The sequence below is a fragment of the Triturus cristatus genome, chromosome 10 (genome assembly GCF_964204655.1).
Source record: "Triturus cristatus chromosome 10, aTriCri1.1, whole genome shotgun sequence".
Classification (NCBI taxonomy): domain Eukaryota; kingdom Metazoa; phylum Chordata; class Amphibia; order Caudata; family Salamandridae; genus Triturus; species Triturus cristatus.
In genome coordinates, this window is record NC_140593.1 from 228,219,617 (window position 1) to 228,241,023 (window position 21,407).

Here is a 21,407-nt window from a genome sequence, read left to right on the forward strand (position 1 = left end):
TGCAGCCAGTCCAAAGTTAGCATTTACCGCGAGGTTATAATACACTTAAGAGTTTATGGTCAGGCTACACCCCAAACAGCATCAGAGGAGGTACTCCGAACGCTGCAGAGGGGCTTTGCTCATGCAGGGGCGCACCCTCTCACATAAAAACCAAGCACTCTGCCTTCAGGATTGTTAAGGCCTGACATAGGAGTGACTTATAGGTTTTATATGTGTGTGCAATGGGAGTGTTATAGGTAGCCTATACCACAGTGAGGGGTGCAAGCACCACCTTACCCAGGCTGCAGTAGCAGACCTGTGGTGTCATTTTGGAGTGCTTCCCAGGGGTGGCATAATACATGCTTCTGCCCCTGGTAGGCCTCTGAGGTACCTATGCCCTAGGTACATAGTATACCATATACTAGGGGCTTATAAGGCACTCCAGAATCCAATTAGAAATGTACCTAATGTACATGGAAACCATTTTAGAGAGGAAGCAGCTAGGCTGGGGTCCTGATTAGCAGGGCCACAGCCAGACTAAGGTCGAAAAACAGTGACACACCAGCAAAAAGTGGGGTTACCGATGTGAAGCAGATCCTACTCTCCTACAGTATTACACTAGCTGTACTGTTATGACAATTGCCTAGTTGGCAAAGTTATTTATGGTTTATGTGATTGTGGTCTGTGTGTTCATATTCAATATAAGAAATGTTTTTCTATAACCTGGGGCGGAGTCTCTTTTGTGGTGTAGGTATAGTGCCACTGGTGGGTGGGTGTGTGTGATGTGCAAATGCTTCACATATTGCCTCTGGGATAAGTCTGACTGCTCTGCCAAGCTACCACAGGGCGGTGAGCAAGGGTTATCTTGGGTGTGTAACTCACATACCCTGCCTAGAGTGGTGGGTTCTGCAGGGCTTAGGTGCATACCCTAGCCAACCAGAAACCCCGTTTCTGACAGTCATTATTTCTGCTCTGAAGAAATCCCAGCCATGCCAGATACTCAACAAAGGCCTGTTCCGGATAGTATAGTACATTTCCTAGAAATACCAGAATTATGATTTATAACAGTGCTTCTTGATGTTTTGACTTCTGTGTCCCCCCCACTGAACCACTGCTGAGTGAATTCCAGGGACCCTGCCCTAAGCATTTCTATGAAATGAACCATCACACATTAAATATTTTATTTAATTCACAAGCAAATAATATACGAAAATCAAATGTTTTGTTTTTAATGTGAAGGTTCGAGTTTCCAATTCTGGTTTATGTTTTCTACACTCGACTACTATAATATCACTTTGTCTTTTTTGCTAGTAATACATACAAGTTTATATCTTAGAAAAAACGACAAATATGCTTTAAAAAAATCTTTTTGAAACCCATTAAAATTCGAGAATCAGTCCAGTAGCAGCATTGGAGAGGCATCTTCCTATTGTCATATTGTAAAAGATAGCTGATGTTTCTGTAGTTTGTTGCTTCACAACCGACTCGCTAGATCCCTGCACTGAACTAGTTCCTCAGCAAAGCCAATATTTATTTCATACTGCAAAGAAACATTACATCATATCCTCTGCCAGTGACTATTCAGCTACAAGAACAAACATTTTACATGTGCAGGTGACAAATGCAAGTCACGAGACCAGGTTTACAGATTGTTTGTAACTGAAAATTCTCCAATCTCTGGAGGAACCTGTTAGTTCAGAACAAAATACAGATTAGAAGTGTGCTTTTGCATTGCCAGCATTACCGAATAAGGGCAATTGGACAGACCTCTGAGGTTACTGCAGCTTTAAAAGCACAATTTGTGGCAGAATAGGACAGTGGCGCACAGCTGGACTGGTGAGACTGTGCACTCTTAAAACAGGCATGCATTGATACTGCATTCACAAAACTGCAATTGCAGCTGCCCTTGTGCCCAATTGGCTAAAAATAAGTGCTTACATTGAGAGCTCCTATTTCAAGAGAGGGTCATGTTTTGCTGGTTGATGAGAAAATGCTGCTTCTTGCACTGTTTTGTTGCATTACAAGAGAAAAACGGAATATTTAAAAATACTGGCATATTGCATGGAAAGAAGAGAACTTATATAATGGAGAGAAAGAGTTTAAAGGATATGCCCTATAAAAAAAAAAACATGGTGGATGCTAGCATTACCTTCATTCGACTGCATCACAACAGGAGACATTGCCTAACACTAATATGGAACGAGTCTTACACTAGAGTTAAAACAAACATTAAAAAAATTGTGACAAGAAGAACATATTTTTCCCAGATTTTTTTTTTCTCACAAAATAATCATTTCGTTTAATCTACAATATATTTTTTCAAAAAGTCTTTTGTGGGAAATGTAGTTTAGAAATATAAGCAAAAAGAGGCAAAATGCTAGTGCGTGGGTGAAATGGACATGCATGTTTCCTCTTCCATAAGACATTGTATAAAAACAGTTTCAAATAGTAATAAAAGAAGCACCACAACTTATAGCACTTGTAGACTGGTGTGCAGATAAATGGCTGTATTTACAGCAGTTTAAAGATACTAAAGCTGCACATTTTAGCTGTTTGCCAATGGATTAAAAAAATTATACATTTCTCAACAGTGGTAACATTTTCTACCTCGGTATGCACACGGATAGTGTGTGAATACTGGAGGTCCGACATTGGTGATAATGTGACTTATTTGTGCCAAAATCGTGATCTTTGTAAATGCTTGAAAATATTCTAAATTTCCAAGCTTTACTCTCCCTGGATTGTGTTTTTAACCAGGCACAACTTAAGAATCAATAAAATATTCAATTATTAATCTAACAATAATTATCCTACGCCATAATGATCGGACCTGAAAAAACAATGAAGAGTGGTTGATATGCCAAGTAACAATGGATTGCTGGCAGACATTTAAATTGGCTCCCTAATGGCACATCATTCCCACACAACTGTCTCGAAAGAGTATATTGTTGTAACATATTAAACTGCATTGATTATAGTAACTGCATTAGAATCAGTTTAAGTAACTGCATATCAAAGTGCCTACTTGAGCTACATCACCACAATTCAAAAAACTATTTTTATTATTCAATTTAGACCTTTAGAATTAATGAGCCAGGAGGCAGACACAAGGGTATTGAACCTGTCAAGTGGGAATCATTTTAGATTCATAGTCTAGTCGACGTGCAGTAGCATGCTAATTGACTAATCAAGGGTGTCTTGCTGCTCTGTTATGTAGCAAAATGCATTGCCTGATTGCTGAATGTTAATTTGTGCAGTTATTTGACACAGTAATTTTTGTTTGATTGTTCATTAATATATTTTAGCTACTTTATTTATTGCCATTATCAGTTTTGCTTATTTAGCCTCTGTATTGTGTATGCATGTGCCTAACCTGGAACCATTCATTGCGTACGCGAGAGCAACATCGTGTCTCTATAATAGAGTTACTGTCAGAAAGGGTTTGTTCGTTGTCTGGGGTATGAGCCCTGGTCAAGCAGCAACTACAATTCTCGTCAGGGTAAGAGGCAGGCATACCCTAAATTAGGCTGTGCTCACCATCTGGTAGCTTGTCTCAGAGCGGTCAGGCTTAACTTAGAGGCAATGTATAAAGTATTTGTGCAACACTTCAAACAATACAGCAGTGAAAACACCACACAGAAAGATCTTGCTCCAGGTGTAGAAATATAGAGTAAACTTTAATCAATAAAACAAGACCACATGATAAAAATCCAACAGAAGAACTGGAAAAATTGAAATTTAAAGTTCTTAAGTAGAATAGCGTCAAAAAGCCAAATTCTCTATTGGGGATATCTGTTTGTGCTAGACAGGAACAAAGTCACTAGTTTAGGCTGACTGCGATGGAGCACGGGTTGGCTACAGAGACCCAGTTAGGATCACTGAACAAAGCACGTAAATCCGAATTGTGTAGCGTAGCGTGGATTCGCGCCGATAATGCGTCATGAAGCAGAGGCAATGCATTGGTTCCGACATGTGACGAGGCTACAGTGGACCGTTCTTATGCGTCAACATCGATGATCCTGTTGACAAGGCTGGTGATGCAAAGTCAGGTGCCAAAGATGTGGGACGCAGTGAAGATGATGCTTTAGTTCCGATGAGTGATGCTGCTGCAATGCAGAGTTTCGTCTTCGAGGCTGTCATTGAAGAGGGATATGAGGAGTTTGGCCTGGGTACAGCGTTGCGCAGTGGCAGTTCTGAAAGGCAAAGCATCAGTCCCAAGATGCGAGAGGTGGTGGCGATGCAAGCCTTATGCAACAGGGCGAATACACACAGCAGCGGCGATGCGTCGCTTATATTTGGGGATGCGCCACTCAGCTGAGGAGATGCATCGGTTCTGCTCGGGAATGTGTTGGTCAGCAAAGAGGCATCAGTTTCACTGGCAAGCACCTTAGGCCCACTTCCCAGGGTCCAGTACTGGGCTGGCACCATTTTGCAGGGTTGATTCACAGCTGGCAGAGTCATGGTGCAGAATCAGGGTGGTTGGAAGGCTTTTATGTCCCTGAGACTTCAGATCAGGAGGCCAGCCAAAAAGCCCTTGGAGTTACTCTTGGTTCTGGGGTCAAGTGATGCAGGTCCAGTCCTTCTCACTCAGGCAGATGGTAGTTGGCTGCAGGGCAGCTCAGCAAAGCAGGTGTCCAACACTGAGCAGAGTGGCAGTCCTTCAGCAGCACAGCAGTCCTTCTTCCTGGCAGAGTATCCCCAGGTCCAGAAGTGTACTGAGGTGGTGGTGTCTGAGGTCCAGTATATATTCCCAGTGGTGACTTTAAAGTGGGGAAGACTTCAAAGACAGGCCTTTGAAGTGCACAGAGTCCCTGCCCATCCTGTCCTGGCTCCACTACAGGAAGGCATGCAGCCCTTTGTGTAGGGGCAGGACACAGCCTATTCAGGTGTAAGTAAGTAAGGGTCCAGCTCGTCCCTGCCAGGATGGCCCATCAAGTCACACCTAAGCTCCCATTCTGTGTAGCTATCTGGGGGAATAAAACAAAGCGCAACTGTCACCACTCCAGGCATGTGATCAGAGACAGGCAGCAGGCACCAAATGGCTAAAGTAAGAAAATGCCTACTTTCTAAAAGTGACATTTTCAGATTGCAATTTAAAATCCGTCTTCACCATAATTTTGGATATTAACTCCAAAGCTGAATCCGTTTTATATTCCTATTTGGAAATTACTCTTATAAAATGTAATAAGTGAATCCCAATGTGATCCTATGGGGATATATGCCTTGCAGTAGTGATATGTCTTTGAGTTTTTTTCACTACTGGGACATCTAAAACTTAAAAGTACATGTCCTGCCTTTTAAATACATTGTACCCTGCATTCTGGGCTCTCCATGCCGACCTTAGGGATGAATATGTTGTTCTATTTTGTCAGGTCAAAATGGCAGTGTAAACTACACATACAGGCTCTGCAATGGCAGGCCTGAGACATGGTTATAGGGCTACTGAAGTGGGGCACACTATCAGTGCTGCAGGCCCACTAGCAGCATTTAATCTACAGGCCCTGGGTACATGTAGTACCACTTTACTAGGGACTTATAAGTAAATTAAATATGCCAATTGGGGATGAACCAATAGTGCTATGTTTAGGGGAGAGAGCACAAGCACTTTAGCACTGGTTAGCAGTGGTAAGTGTGCAGAGTCCTAATACGAGCAAACACATGGTGAGAAAAAGTGGAGGAGTAAGGCAAAAAGTTTGGGGATGACCCTACAGAAAGGGCCAAGTCCAACACCAGTCTTCTGAATTGAAAGGGAGATGTGAATCAGCCTTGGCTCCTTACCATTAGTGGTGATTCCCAATATATCTGAGAGCTCAGCAACACCTCTTTGGCCCTGTTTACTGAAATGCACTCCTGGAAAAATCCAGGAGCAGCTACCGAATATTTCCTTCATAGGGTTGAAGTTGAATGAATATGCATTCTAACATCTTCCATACATCTCCCCCTTTACTGTGAAGAAATCCACACCAATGTGGTTTCGTATAGGGGGCCAAGAAATTACCAATTTGGTCAGTAACATCGTTAGAGGCTGAATCATTAATTGCAGATAATGCACCTGACATATGCCCAGTGTTAACCACCAGGACATTTTACCAGCTAAAAATAGATGAGAATTGGGGTGGAAAACAGGTCAAAATGGTAAATCACCACAGAAACCAGATGTTGAAACAGCGATTCTCTTTGGTAAATCCTAATTTCTCAGGGGCTGCTCAGTGAGTGAGAATATCAGGGTATTCCATCACCTCAAAATTACCAATAACTGTGGTATCAGTAATTCTGGGCGGAGGAATGCTGCATCAGTGTCCTTACCCCAGTTATACCAAGGGCTGTTATCTATAGATCGGACGTTCTCTGAACATCACCTGAGATACATGAAGTTAAAGTTTGCAAAGCAGTCTCCAAATCTTAAGTACTATTGCTGTTACATTTCTTAGTTTACATACAAAACATGTCTTTTTCAGGAGATTTAGGTCACTATTAAAAGTTAAATTAAGCTGCTAAATTCTAGTCCACACTGCAAGTGGGCTGGGAACACCATAAACAGGATACCCACTCCCAGAATTACTGATACTCACAGTTTTGGTATGAACTACTGAGTCCCATGGTATTGGTAAGTCCAGTTTGTAGGATACCGTGATATTCAGTTTTACCATATGGGTGACCTAAGAAATGCGGAAATACCAAAGAATCTCTTGATTTTCACACTCAATTATCATGGCAATTCCCTATTTTTGAATCATTTCTCAGCAGGAAATGGCACCAGATTTTTGCTGATGAAAAGGCCATTGATTAGAATTTCAGACATGCTGACTTACTTACTTAATTATGTAGAAAATTGCCATCTTTTGGGTAATGTTCCCCCAGATTTTTACTCTCTCTGCTTTACTGGCTTTTGAACTCTGTGCACTTTACCCTTGCTAACCATAAGTGAAAATGCCTGTGCTCCCTCTTTAACCATGGTTATATTGGCTTAATCCTGATTGGCACCTTTAACTTGTCCCTAGTCTCTAGTCTATGGTGTAGAAAGTGTGTCAGTGGCCTGGAAGTTAAATGCACTTATTCTGCCATCCACTATAGATGCAGTTTAAACATGGCTTCAGGTCTACCCTGTGTGACTTGACTGCTGCATTGTAAAACCTGCAATGTGACCTGCCAACATAAGCCTTTTTGAGAGGTAAATCTCCCTATTAAATGTTAGTAAGTCACCTCATGTAAGCCTTGTAGTCCATAAAATAGGGTGCATGATATTTAAAAGTTTGATATACCGAAGATTAATTTTACCAGGTCCCTACAGTAACGAGACCAAAAAAACTATTTTAGCTGTGGCCCACATAGTTGTTCTAAGGAGAACATCACAGTGCAGATTAAAATAGTAATACTACTAACTCTAAAAAGGGAGCAGATAGAACAAATTAGATTAAGACAATTAATCCAGTTCCATGGTGAAGTCTGCTCTATGCCATAGCTACCTGGGATTAATTTCAGGTTAATTTAGTGCCTTAAAGCGTTCTCCTGACAAGATTTATGATTATTCCTTAAAGTGGGCAGTCCCCTACCCTAAATAATAATTCAATTTCTAACAAATCATAATTCGTACTCAAGAAAATATGAATGGTGCATTTGACAAATGCATTCACAATATCTAATTTTTAAACTTTGATTGTTGTACTGTTTTTCCAACTTTTAATCAAATTTGCTTAACATTTTCTGTTTCTAAAAAACAATATGCAGGGATGTTCAAGCTGGATCCAGTCTTTCCTTCAATCGTCAGTTCTATGATGAACATTGGTCAAAGCATCGTGTTGTCACATGTTTGGATTGGTCTCTTCAGGTAAGTGGGTCATAAAAATAATTTGCATAAGTGTTATTAAGTGTCAAATTTTATCACAAGTTATTCTGATTATTCAAACGATTGTGCCCAATTTCAGAACATGTAAATATAATACTTTGCTTTAACATTGCCGTTTTCAATTCAGCAGAATAATCTTGAAAGTATCTCAGCATTTCTTGATTTTCTTGATTCTGTCTATCCAAAGGCAGTGCATTTTTTAAAGTCTTACCTATTAGACAGTGCATGTGCTTTGTTGCAAGAAGTATTGCAAGAATTGTAAACTTACAGGGGTCATAGACCCACCACCCATTGCTTACCGTTGGTTGCCTGAGTCATAATAGCTTGTGTCATAATAGCAGGTATGGGCTATCCTTCCTCTTCTTGTGTATGTTCCTCTTCTCAAGCAAGGATGCATTGCTGTATCCTTACATAGATCTCTTTCAGGCCCAACTTGTTTCTTTTTTGTTTAAGCACTCAATGAGAGTGGATGTGTTTTCAGCATTCTCCCTAGTGTGCTTCTCTTGTTCTCTCTTTCCCACTGCTCTCTTTTACCCGTGTGCCCCCTTCCTAATACGCTTCCCCTTGTGTGCTCAATCTGCCTGTGTTGCTTTCTCACCCGTGCTTCTCTCCGCTCCCAGTTCCATGTTGCACTCTCTCACCCATTTGCTTTTTTTCTCTGCCCTTCCTGCACCATATTTATCTCCCTCTCACTGTTTTGCTACCCCGTGCCTGCCATGTTGTTCCCCCCACTACCTTCCTTCTTGCTTTCAGACGCCTTTATTGCTTTAGCCCCACTAGTCCCCCATGTTGCTTACATGCTCCTGCTCATTTTGCTTCCCCCACCCGCTTTGCCACCTTGTTGCTTCTGCTTGCTGTGTTGCTTTCCCCCCACCTACTTTCCAAAAAAAGGCTTTTGAGCAATTTTTAATGTTATTTACCAATCTTAACCCCTTCCATGCCCATGACGGAACGGTTCCGTCATGAGCATCGGTTGCGCTGGGCTCATGACGGAACCGTTCCGTCATGGCCCCGCCCGCGCTCGAACCCTTCAGCACCACGGGGGAATTCCCGCAGCGCTGAAGGGGTTAATTGGATCTGCAAATAAAAATGTAAAAAATGGCCATGTCATTTTCTAGGTGTGTCTACAAAATAATGATATAGCCTTGCTTTACTCAAGCCATGCTACACAGCATCAGAGATTCTATATAGCATAGCTAAAAGGAATTATCAAGGCCAACAAGGCCGCACCTTCACCCACCTCTGGACCCCAGCAGTTGCCTCCAGACCACCGAACGCCAGCGCACACAAACAACTGGACTGCACCCTCCTCAACGTACACTCCCTGCACAGACAAGCCATAGAAATCTGGGATCTCCTCTACACCCACATGCCTGACGTTGCATTCCTCACCGAGACCTGGGCCAAAGCCAGCTCTGCACCCAACATCGCAACCACCGTTCCCGACGGATACAAGATCCTGAGAAAAGAGCGCCACAAACGCCCAAGAGGAGTCCTCACCATCGTCAACAAAAGATCCCTCCGACTGACCACCATCAACTTGGACGACGCCTTGCCCCCCATGGAACACATCCACTTCCAGATCCAGCCCAACCCCAGAATGACGCTCTGCGGACTACTTGCCTACAGACCACCTGGACCCCGCACCCCCCTTGACCAGCGTCATCGCCTACCACATCACACCGCACGCCCTTGCCTCTATGGACTACATACTTCTTGGTGACCTGAACTTCCACCTGGACAACCACAGTCATGCCAACACCACCACCCTCCTGGAGAACCTCACCAACATAGGACTGAAGCAACTTGTCTACACCCCCACTCACACAGCAGGACACACACTCAACCCCATCTTCGCCGGAGGAAACAACATTCTCTTCAGCCACACCACGGAACTGCTCTGGACCGACCACCACTCCATACATTTCTGCTTTATAAAACCCACTGCACCCAAGCACACACACCGCCTCCCTTGCAGAAGCTGGAGAGAAGTCTCTGAAGAACTCCTCACCTCTGCCCTTACCTGCACTCCACCCCCTACCACAACAGATGCCAACACAGCGGCAAGCAACCTCCACCAATGGATCGCCAACTGAGCCAACACTCTTGCCCCCCTTCAGACACAACAAGAAAGCCAACTGGTTCACCACGGAACTCCGAGAATCCAATCACTCCTGCCGATGAATGGAGAAGACATGGAGAAACAGCAGAACCCTGGAAGCACATGCCACCTACAAAACAGCCGTCACAGCACACCACCCAAATCAACAAAGAAAAACTTCATCCAAGACAGAATCTTTGCCAACGTCCACAACTCCAAGGAACTCTTCACCATCATACAGGAATTCTCCAAATCCAATAGCAAAACAACCAACGTCCCTCCCTCCCAAGACCTCTGCAACAAACTCAGCTCCTTCTTTCACCTCAAGATCAAGATACTCTACAACAATTTCGACGATCAAGACCATAGCACCCCCTCAACTCCTACCCCCAACGACACCACCCAACAGACCTTTCTCACCTGAACCCCTCTCACCACAAAAGACAATTTAAAGGCAATGAAGAGCATCCACTCCGGAGCACCTTCCTACCCCTGTGCGCCACACATCTTCGGTCAGACAATGGGGCATGCAGTTCCTAAGTAAGCGGAAAAGTGGGGCAAGGGGAATTGGAAGACCAGGTAAGAGAAAGAACAGAAAGTGGGGAGTGCTCCAATAAGGAGCAAGGGCCCTCACACACCCGAGAGGTGTCATGCTTAATCATAGGGCAGCTGCTTGTTGGGCCGGCACTGCAATGCACAACGGGCCCCGCAGGGGGGCTCTTTGCTGGAGATCTTTAGTCAGCCAGGAGGCCCTATGTGATGAGGTGGTGGGGCAGACGAGTGGTGAGTAGAATGGGTGCAGTGAGTGTGTTAAAAATAGCTATGAGTACCCTTAAGAACCTTTGATAACTGGACACTGATGCTATGGCTAAAAACAGACCACAAGAGTCATGGCTGGCAAGGAGAATTAAACCTGCTGCAGCCAAGTGTGTATGATGGTGAGTGAAGGTGGTTAAAAGGTCGACATGTTTCACGCCTATAGTCTCCAAATGGATGAGTGGCGTTTCTTCAGGACCGGGAAAAAAAGGGAAAAAGAAAAAATCCTAATCTGCTCTCAATTTAAGGAGACGGTCAGAGGAATATCATCCCTATGTCATGGATTCAAAAGTAATCCAGAAAAGGAATGGGAGTGCAAGAGCATTCGTCCTTCTAGCGAACCTCTAAGGGGATGTCGCAGGGCACCAGCCTCGATGTCCAAAAAACACCCGCAACACTGACGGGAGGGAGTAACCACCAGTTTGGTACTCCAACATGTGGGACCCACCCACATCTGAACGTCAGGGACGGTGTCGATACACACATCTTCCACAGGGCTGCTACTGCCATCACACCCGAGCTACACCGAACTATCAACTGCTCCCTCGACACAGCCACTTTCCCCGAAAACTGAAAGCGCACCGAAGTCAACCCCCTCCGAAAGAAGCCATTCGCAGAGCCGACAGCCCTCAAGAAATTCAGGCCCATCTCACTGCTTCCTTTTGCCACCAAAGTCATCGAAAAGGCCGTCAACACCCAGCTAGCACACTTCATAGAAACCAACAGCATCCTCCTGGACCTATCAGCAGTCTTCGATACAGTCTCCCACCGCATACACTAACCACCAGACTCCATGACACCGGCATCCAAGGAAAGGCCTTAGACTGGATCCATTCTTTTCTATCAGGCAAAACACAGAGAATAAGACTCCCCCTCTTCCTTTCAGAACCTGCAGAGATAAAATGAGGAGTACCCCAAGGATCCTCCCTCATCCCTACACTTTTCAACGTCTACACGGACCCCCTCGCAACCATTGTCAGAAACCAGGATCTCAACATGGTCTCCTACGCCGATGACACTCTGCTCATCCTCTTCCCTCACCAAGGAGCTCGACATCACCAGGCACAACTTCCAAGAAGGGATGAAAGCCGTCACGACCTGGATAAGCAACAGCTGCCTGAAGTTACACTCTGAGAAAACAGAAGTCCTGATCCTCGGCTCCACTCCCTCTGAACGGGACAACATCTGGTGGTCACCTGCCCTCGGAAACCCACCCACCCCTATGGCCAATGCACGCAACCTTGACATCATACTTGACTCCTCACTCACCATGAACCCCCAGATCAACGCTGTATCCTCCACATGCTTCAACACCCTCCGCATACTTCGCAAGACGTTCAAGTGGAGCCCCCCCCCCCCCCGACTCCAGGAAAACAGTCACCCATGCACTCATCACCAGTAGACTGGACTACGGGAATGCCCTCTACGCCTGTTCTGCTCGATTTTCCTGGCCTTCTTGTGTTAACAAGTGATTGAATGTGACTTCAGTCTCTTACCATTCAAGCCTAAGGGTTAGAGTAGTGAATGGAGCCAATTTACTAGGCACTTTGACATGATTCTGTGCTCTTCCCCATAGATCAGGGCTTGCACACATAGCCTAGGGGATAGATTCGTTAGTATTAGGGATAACCTGTCCTGTAGTGAGGGTATTTCATGGAGCTGTGCTGAATTCAGGCCTGGTAGGCCTCAAACGGGAGAGACTCCATCTTTCTTTCTGCTTCGGCAGCTTGGGATGCTTCTAGGCCAAGAGTCATGTTTTAGTTATGAGGTGTTATTCGCTTGGAGAGAACCGGTTCAGGCCGGCCCTTATCGAAGGATTGTATTTTTCTTCATGCCGAAGACACTACATCAGGCCGGCCGGCTGGGAACGTGTCCTTGGTACGAGGAGGTACAAGAATTTGGTGGGCGGCAGGTTACGGGCCGGAATTTTCCATGAGGAAATGCACCTCTATATTAGTGAAAGTCTGAGGCAGTTACATGTTCAGTCTGTAGGCGGCATCTGGCCGTTAGCAGTAAAGCTACTACTTATTCCAGGGAAGACAGACGCCATCTTGAGGGCGGAGAAGAACCGAGAGACAGATGCTTTCCTAGCAGAATAGCCAGAGAGGAGAGAGTAGCCGATAAGGAAGAGGTCCCAGTGACTCGAAGAAGGGTGATTCCAGGCGAGCCGAGATACAGACGAGAAGGGAACCTAGAACAGGCTGTACTCAAACTGGCAATCCTTGTGTGATCTGATGAATAGTGAGCCCTTTTTGTATGTTATGGTGACCATAGGATGAACTGTCGTATGAGACTGCCATCTGGGTAGAGAGGTCTGGATTCGTAGGGGATCGCGAGGCCGCCGATTGTGCTGATACTGTCGTCTGGGCAGAGAGGTCTGGGTTCGTATGGGACCGCGAGGCCGCCACTTGTGATACTGTCGTATGGGCAGAGAGGTCTGGATTCGTAGGGGATCGCGAGGCCGCCGATTGTGCTGATACTGTCGTCTGGGCAGAGAGGTCTGGGTTCGTATGGGACCGCGAGGCCGCCATTTGTGATACTGTCGTATGGGCAGAGAGGTCTGGATTCGTAGGGGATCGCGAGGCCGCCGATTGTGCTGATACTGTCGTCTGGGCAGAGAGGTCTGGGTTCGTATGGGACCGCGAGGCCGCCACTTGTGATACTGTCGTCTGGGCAGAGAGGTCTGGGTTCGTATGGGACCGCGAGGCCGCCACTTGTGATACTGTCGTATGGGCAGAGAGGTCTGGATTCGTAGGGGATCGCGAGGCCGCCGATTGTGCTGATACTGTCGTCTGGGCAGAGTGGTCTGGGTTCGTATGGGACCGCGAGGCCGCCGATTTTGCTGATACTGTCGTCTGGGCAGAGAGGTCTGGGTTCGTATGGGACCGCGAGGCCGCCACTTGTGATACTGTCGTATGGGCAGAGAGGTCTGGATTCGTAGGGGATCGCGAGGCCGCCGATTGTGCTGATACTGTCGTCTGGGCAGAGAGGTCTGGGTTCGTATGGGACCGCGAGGCCGCCACTTGTGATACTGTCGTATGGGCAGAGAGGTCTGGATTCGTAGGGGATCGCGAGGCCGCCGATTGTGAGATCTTGGTATACATAGTAGGAATCCCCTGTCCTTAGGTGATAGATATATGTGGTTGTAGGATTGTAAATAGGCTCTAGGGAGGGGGTAACGTTCTGGCTGGGTTAGTGAGGCCCTGATGAGTGGGTTCTATCTGATCCGAAAACCCAAGCAGAACAACGCCGGAAACAACAAAAACCTCCTCTGCAAACTCCAGACCGTCCAGAATTCTACAGCCGGATTTATCCTCGATATCCCATGACACAACCACTTCTACCAAAACCTCCACTGGCTCACAGTCGAAAAAAGGATAACCTTCAAGCTGCTCAAACACGCCTACAAAGCCCTCCACAACACTGGACCCCAATACCTCAACAACCGAATCTCCTTCTGTGCCCCCAAGAGAAACCTCATCTCAGCCGACCTCGCCCCAGCCACCATCCCTCGTTTCTACAGGACCAGAGCTGGTGGAAGATCCTTCTCCTACCTCGCAGCCAAGACCTGGAACAAACTCCCCCTTCACCTCCGATGGAGCCCGAAACTGCACCAATTCAGAATGGACCTCAAAACCTGGCTCTTCGAATGTCCCTAACGGAGCTCCTCAAAAACCCCCCCTCCCACCCGAGCGCCTGAGACCCTCACGGGTGAGTAGTGCGCTCTACAAGACCCTGATTGATGGATTGATTGATTGATTGATTGATTGAACATTTAAAAAATATCTTTTATTTATAACAGACAAACCAATATTCATATCACTTTTGTGCTTCTAATGTCTACTCTTTATTTGTCAGAGCATACATGTGCTTCAATTGAAGCCGAACAATCGTTCATAATACTGTTTGCTGTATTAGCTCTGCTCCCACAAATCAAGCTAAGGATGCCAATTTAGGTCTCCAATTTCAATCTGGTTCATACATACAGAACGTTTTACAATTTTCAGTTTTACATTTTACTGTTTTTGAGCATATATACACAAATATTATTAATTTTCCAGAGAGTCAGAGACACATTCAATTGATGTCCTGAACTCCCAATGGGCCCAAGTATCACAGATAAGAGAAACAGCCTGTCAAAACATGACCCTCTTCAGTATCTTTAGAAGAAAGAAGACAAAATTATACAAATATTGTTGAACTCACCCCTAAGGCAACAAATTAACAAGCAATGTCGAAATAGGATTGGTGACTGAAAAGTAAATACGACAGAAAGTGCATACATGAGGGATAAAGTACCACATGTACAATAGATAATAAGGATATTGCAAGTCACTGAGGAGTTCCAGAATCATACAAAGGAACATGGCCAAAGGCTGAGTTCCTTTATAGGGTTTGAAATTCATAGGTCACTTACAATATCCTTATCATGTCCTCCGGGAGTGCTTTCTCCCATATAATACAAGGCCGCACCATCACCGTTCCCACATACCACTTAAGACCTTGGTGCGAGCTCTTTTATAGGAAAGAGCGAGCATGTTTGCAAACATGAAGAATAAAAAGAAAACTTCTAGTGAAAATCTTTAAACACATCAAAAACTTGTTAGGTATTTGTTGCAAACCATTATTACAAACATTTCAATACAAGTCAGTTTTTACAACAATAACAAAAGCTGTAGAAACATTCAGAAATATTCTAGCTTTCCTCTATCAAAGGAGTGCAAAAAATAAACCTATTCTCACTGCTTGTCATTGTAAGATATTAAAATAGAGCAGAAGAAAGAAAACCAACATTCTAATTGTTGCTTTAATTATGCTCCATGACCTGCTCTGCCTTTCACCTAGGCTGCTGGCTGTTGCAGCAGGCATTGTGAAGTCATAACTTGACAACAATAACATTATAATAGTCGAGTTCTGACATCTTTTCTTCATACTAGGCGGCTTGGTAAATCACCAATCGCCCATTATAAACAAATTAATGACTTTAGTTTATACAGGGATTACAGAATCTCATGTATTATATCTAGGGCTCTCGGGTTCATCTGAACGTATCCATATTTATTTTGTTGCCCATCGTATCTGTATTCATCCACATTTATTTTGAGTTTTGTGAACAAATGAAGTCACTACTTGTATATTTACATATTTATTTAACGGATAAGTATGCATGCATACTTTGATGCATGTCTGATTTTGCACATTACAAAGGCAAATAAAATAAAACAGTACACCCACATGGAAATATAAGTATTATATCACAAACAAATGTTGATATATGGAGTTATTTAAGGAAATCTCATCCAGTTTTTAGACTCTGTATGCTGCCAATCTGCGCAGCTGTTATCCCAGAATTCATGAATGACTGCATGGCGAGTCATTCAAACGACGCCCAATTATCTGCATTTTTCCACTTTTAAAAATAAATACAGGCAGGAGAAACACTGTTGTCTGTGTGTATTTATCTGTAAAGCTCAATATGACATAAACTAATGATAACTTTAAAACAGCTAAAGAACGCAGGCAGGGATTTATACCTTTCCCTGATAAATTCCCGTCCTTGGAGCTTGCTATACGTCTCCTGTACAGCTTGGCTTGAAATTAAAGTAAGTTAGTACTGAAGACTTTTTGTTGAAAAAAGAGATACTTCTACTGCTGTTTAAAGATTGACGCTACAGTGATTACACAAGAAGCAAAACAAAAGGAATCTCAAATCACAAAACAATTAGAGTGCCCTTTAATCATGTCAGGAACAATTTGCAAGTAATTTTCACCACTTTCTCAGCTGCAAATAAAATAATCCATGTACATTCACAATAAGCAGAAAGTGATGAATACTTTACATATTTAAAAAATAAGTTTTTGTTAATGTATCCTTTTTCAAATTTTAAATTGTATCAATTGCAGTTTTATAAATCAGATATGTATCTATTTACAGGCAATTTATCATTCTTTATTATTTTACCTGTTAGACGCTTTTCTATAAACAATTTACTGGTCTAGTGGTTGCTAGCATGTGGGATAAACACATTGGCTTACTAAACTTAGATTCAATGAACACAGATCGAATTTTAGATTGAATGACCAAATGTAACATTTGCCCAGATAGTCTACTGTTTTGAAACATTCAAAGCACTAATGTATTTTCAAACACTTGATCGAGAGACACAACTGTCAGGGGAAGTTAATAGAGTAAACCAATTCACTACAATCAAACATGGTGGATAAATGACTTGGTCAACTTTACCCTGAGTGGCATAACTGAAGTTGTTGATCACATCTATTTTATTTATCATTTTAAAAAGTGTTAAGATAGATATACATCCACTATTATAGATATCCCTCAGAGGAAAAAGAAGAAAGTTTATTGCTATGATGACACAGAGTCTCAAACGGAATCCCTTTTCAATTCCCTTTATCTTTAGCTAAGAATGGCCCAGAGGAAGGGATAATACGCTGGGAGACTAGAATTGCATGCCTTGGTAATGGTGAGCAAGCCTTTCATGTTTAAAGCGTTACTTTAGGATTGCGCATTAATCTGTAATTTTTCCAGAGTTTTTCTGTTCTAGATTCTGTAAAACGCATCTCAATTAGGAGCATGTGACTGTAGGAAAGGTGTACAAAAAGCCTTATTAAAAACAGTGTTGAGTACTAGTTGTATCTTTTAGAAATGCTGCAACCTATTTGTATTTTCCTATATCGAAATGCAGTGGAACTACTGCCTATTTTGAGCATATTTATAAACTGAAATCTACACCATAATGGACTTTAAATTGAATTTTGGAATATTATTAGATACTAGAAGCCAGCTATAGGGTTGTAGTGCTTGTGGATACCGCAGAATAAGTAACAACCCACATTGGATAATAAATCTCACAAATTCATACATATATATCAGTGGCACCACACTGTAAAAATAGACATTGTTTGGGACCCAGTCTGAGAGCGCACACCAAAACGCGATCCAGTAAATCCAAACCTGAGCTTCATCCAACGAGTCTTGAGACACAAAGAATCAAAATAGCTGTTCCAGATATTGGCAGTATTCCTGTATCCATTGTAGTTTATTCTCCATGATTAAATGATCTATTAGGTCCTGTTGTCCTTTTTTTTTATCCTAACAGATTCAATTAATTTCCAAAGCAAGGCCACCCTACATCTGTCAGTGGCAGTGCCATCTGCAAACATTTCTATATACTAGTCTCTTATCTTTTGGAATCCTATAACAATGCAGTATCCAACACTTAAAATGCCTTTTAGTATTTGCTTTTCCCTCTCCAAGACCTGCTTTTTTGAGACATTTCCAAATCAATTGTAAAAATTATCCTGCTGCTCACAGCTACCTAGAGAAACAGGCCATATCAAATGTGTACAACCATAAATGTGTGATACTGACGCTATAAAGTATTTTAAATTAGTTTATGTCAGAGTTGTTTGACACTCTACTAATCAGCTAGTATTACTTCCCTCACTGTGCATCAGTCAACTCAAATCCCAGACATTTGTAACAAGCCTCTATTTATTGTTCTGTGCATTCTCCCTCTTACAGCTTTCCAACTATAAAATATAGTAGACAATTACATCCCATGCATAATTCTATCTGTACCTGTTTTTCTCCAACCTGCGAAAACAGTTTCTCTATTTCCATTTCTCTTTCCCATATGTGAACATTGAAACCCTATGTTCTCATCACAGAAGAGGTGTTAGTCGGACTGGAGCTTGTGGGAATTCATATCACTACTGCAAGCCTGTTTCAATGGTTACTGACTTGGCCTACTTGCAACAATCCTCAGCACCTCCTCAGCACCTCTTCTTATGTTCAAGTGACAACGCTTTTCATGACGGATTTCTTAAAGGGGTTCCATCTCTATTGCAAAGAATGTTGGAAAGAGAGGGAAATCCTGCCTGGTTCCCCCATAAATCAACAAGGGTGAGGGCACAAAGTCAGGTTACGAGTAGATGTAATAGGTTGCTCATAAGAGAACACCAATCCAGGAATATATTCAAGATCCACATACCTCAGAGCCCTATGTAGTAACTCCCAACTAAGAAAGACTGCATTAGAGACCACTGCATCCTCCTTGTCATCTCCCACATTTGGGGGCATAAGTAAATTCAGCCAGCAAAGGGCTTGGTTAGTATCCCATCCCAATACAAAACCAGGCTAGAGTAGACACACAAATAGTTGCACAACTGCAATAAGCCATTGTCAGCACCTTAACCACGATCCTCATATCACAGTGACAGCAATGATAGGGGTTGGTACAATGATCAATTCTTGGAGGAATTCTAAAGATTTGGGATGGGCCATAATCAGGACCTCTCTGAAGGATGGGTCAAGGAACCAATTGATTGTAATCCTCGGTAGAGTAACTGCAGATGAAGTAAAATTAGGTCACAGAATGTGCAATCAAACGCCACTAAAATGTCAGTAGCCTTCATTTCCCCCTCAGACTATGCAGTTTTTTGAAGGTCCACCAAATGCACCACATATTGCCCTAAAATGGTATCCAAGAGAGACTTATTCTCCAATGGGTTATTTAAAAAGTGGCATAGATAACATTCATGAAATCACTTCTCATCTGTCTCATGTTAGATAATATAATCCTATGTAGGACTTACAGTTCTTTTGTACAGTTTATTCCCCTCGTCCTGATTGTAATCCATGCTATGGCTTTTTCTGACTTGTTCTCTGCCTGGTGTAGTTTAATTATGTGACTGTAATAGATGTATTTACAAAGGTGATCAGCTATCACATCATATTTGCATCTGAGGTCTGTTGTCATTCTCTGTTAGAGATCAGCCTGAGAGTTCAAGACATCCATGAATTTAATCTTTGTGCCAATACACCATTTTCTCTTTCGAGTGATTTTGTGCCATCTGTCTCATTCATAAAACAAACACCTCATATTTACAATTTAAAGGCTTCTTACACTGCAGATTTAAGGTTTTTGGCAAAATATTCAGTTTGTTCTCTCTGTGTCAATCTTTACCCTGGACCTAAGTGGACATGTGACAATAGGTACCACAATAGTTTAGAACAATCAATACCTCTGACAATAAAAGACCAGAATAAGCAAGAGTCATCTGATAGATCAATGGGGTTGTAACTTAGGTAATGAACCCCTTCATTACTCTCATACTCCGTCAGCAGTCTATATATTCTGGTGTATGTTTCATGTTCTGATCAATAAATTGAGCTAAGTCTTTGCCTTACATGAGATCACTTCCACATCACCCACAACCACATACCCCCACACAGCTTGAAGCACCAATATACTTTTAATTGAGGGCATGACCAATTAGAGAATCTATGCAAAAGAGAAATGTTAAGAGATCCATTGCTCTCCCATTCAGTTGGCCCTAGAGGGACATTCATCTGCCTTGGGCATTGGACTTGTAGTTATGGACCCTGAAGGGGAGCATACATGTAAGAGCGTACACACATCTCTATTAGAGAAAGTATTGCATGAGAAATAAATGGCCCCTTTCACAGACTTAACGTGTTCCAGCCTAGTCATCTGTATCGCCTGTAACCATGTGAACCACCCCAGCGTGGGCTGGTATAATATCTTAGAGTGAGCAAAACCTGGTCCTCCCATAATATTAATTTAAATGGCATAATATAAAATGACAATACTCTATAAACACCTGGTAATGTGCCTCTCTTCACCTTCCCACTAAACACAGCAACTCCATTTCTGGTAGCTCCCAAATCAATCCCCAATCCCAAAATAGCAACTAAGGCCAAAACAATTCAGTGAATTCTTAATGTCCCTGTAGCCATCAAGAATATTTATCTATTGTGCAGGTTTCAGGTTTACATTTTATTGATTACTTAATGAAAACCATATAAAAAAATAGTAACTAGAAAGATCATTCCGGCCTGCAATACAAATACTAGAAGTCACGTTTAATCATGGAGATAAACCTTAAAATATGAAATAAAATTATAATAGAAAACGCTTACAATCACAACATATAAATATTTCTGAATTAATAATTTTAAGCAAATATCAGCAAACCTAATGACTTTATTGGTCATAATTATGGATGTCGATTCACCAAAAGGCCAGGGGTAGTGTAAGTGACGTCACATGTCATTTCACCCCAATGACATTACAGAACTGATGTTAAAATATCTTTGACCGTTTGTCAACCTCCCCTCTTTTACCTGTTTCTCAACTGTTAATCTTTTGTGTTATCTCTCACACACCTTTCTCACCTAGTACTGTCTTTCTCAGTACTCTTTTCTCCACCTCTCTCTCAGCTATATCTTTCTCACTGGTCTTCTAATATCACAAGTGTTCCACTTTCTCACCGGACTTTCTCTTTTACACCTCTTTCACCTGCCTCACACTTTTTTGTCCCTCGTCTGTCTCTTTCTCATCTCTCTCGCTCAACATCACCTCTATATTTCTCACCTTTATTTTACATCGTCTCTCCCACTGCTGTTTTTTTCTAAGCTGTCTTTCTTCTTATAAGTATAACCCTTCTGACTACCACTAAATCATAACTACATAAAAATGGAAAGCGTGAGGAGGACGAATCACCAAATACTATACCGCAGACCCAACTTAATTTGTTTGCTTAACTATGCCTTCTTAAGTTCTTGATAACACCCCACAACTCTGTTCAATCACTGGTGTGTACTTCTTGGTCATTACT

At 42.8% G+C, this 21,407-nt stretch overlaps 1 protein-coding gene across 2 annotated transcripts in view; it reads left to right on the forward strand.

Annotated features, from left to right (window-relative positions):
• The window catches only part of DYNC1I1 (dynein cytoplasmic 1 intermediate chain 1), a 1,604,297-nt gene that overhangs the window by 1,095,488 nt on the left and 487,402 nt on the right, over positions 1-21,407 (forward strand). For both annotated transcript variants that reach the window (XM_085630867.1, XM_085630869.1), the window contains exon 10: positions 7,708-7,807. In XM_085630867.1, coding sequence (XP_085486993.1) covers positions 7,708-7,807 — 100 coding nt within the window. The remainder of the gene's footprint in view (positions 1-7,707; positions 7,808-21,407) is intronic.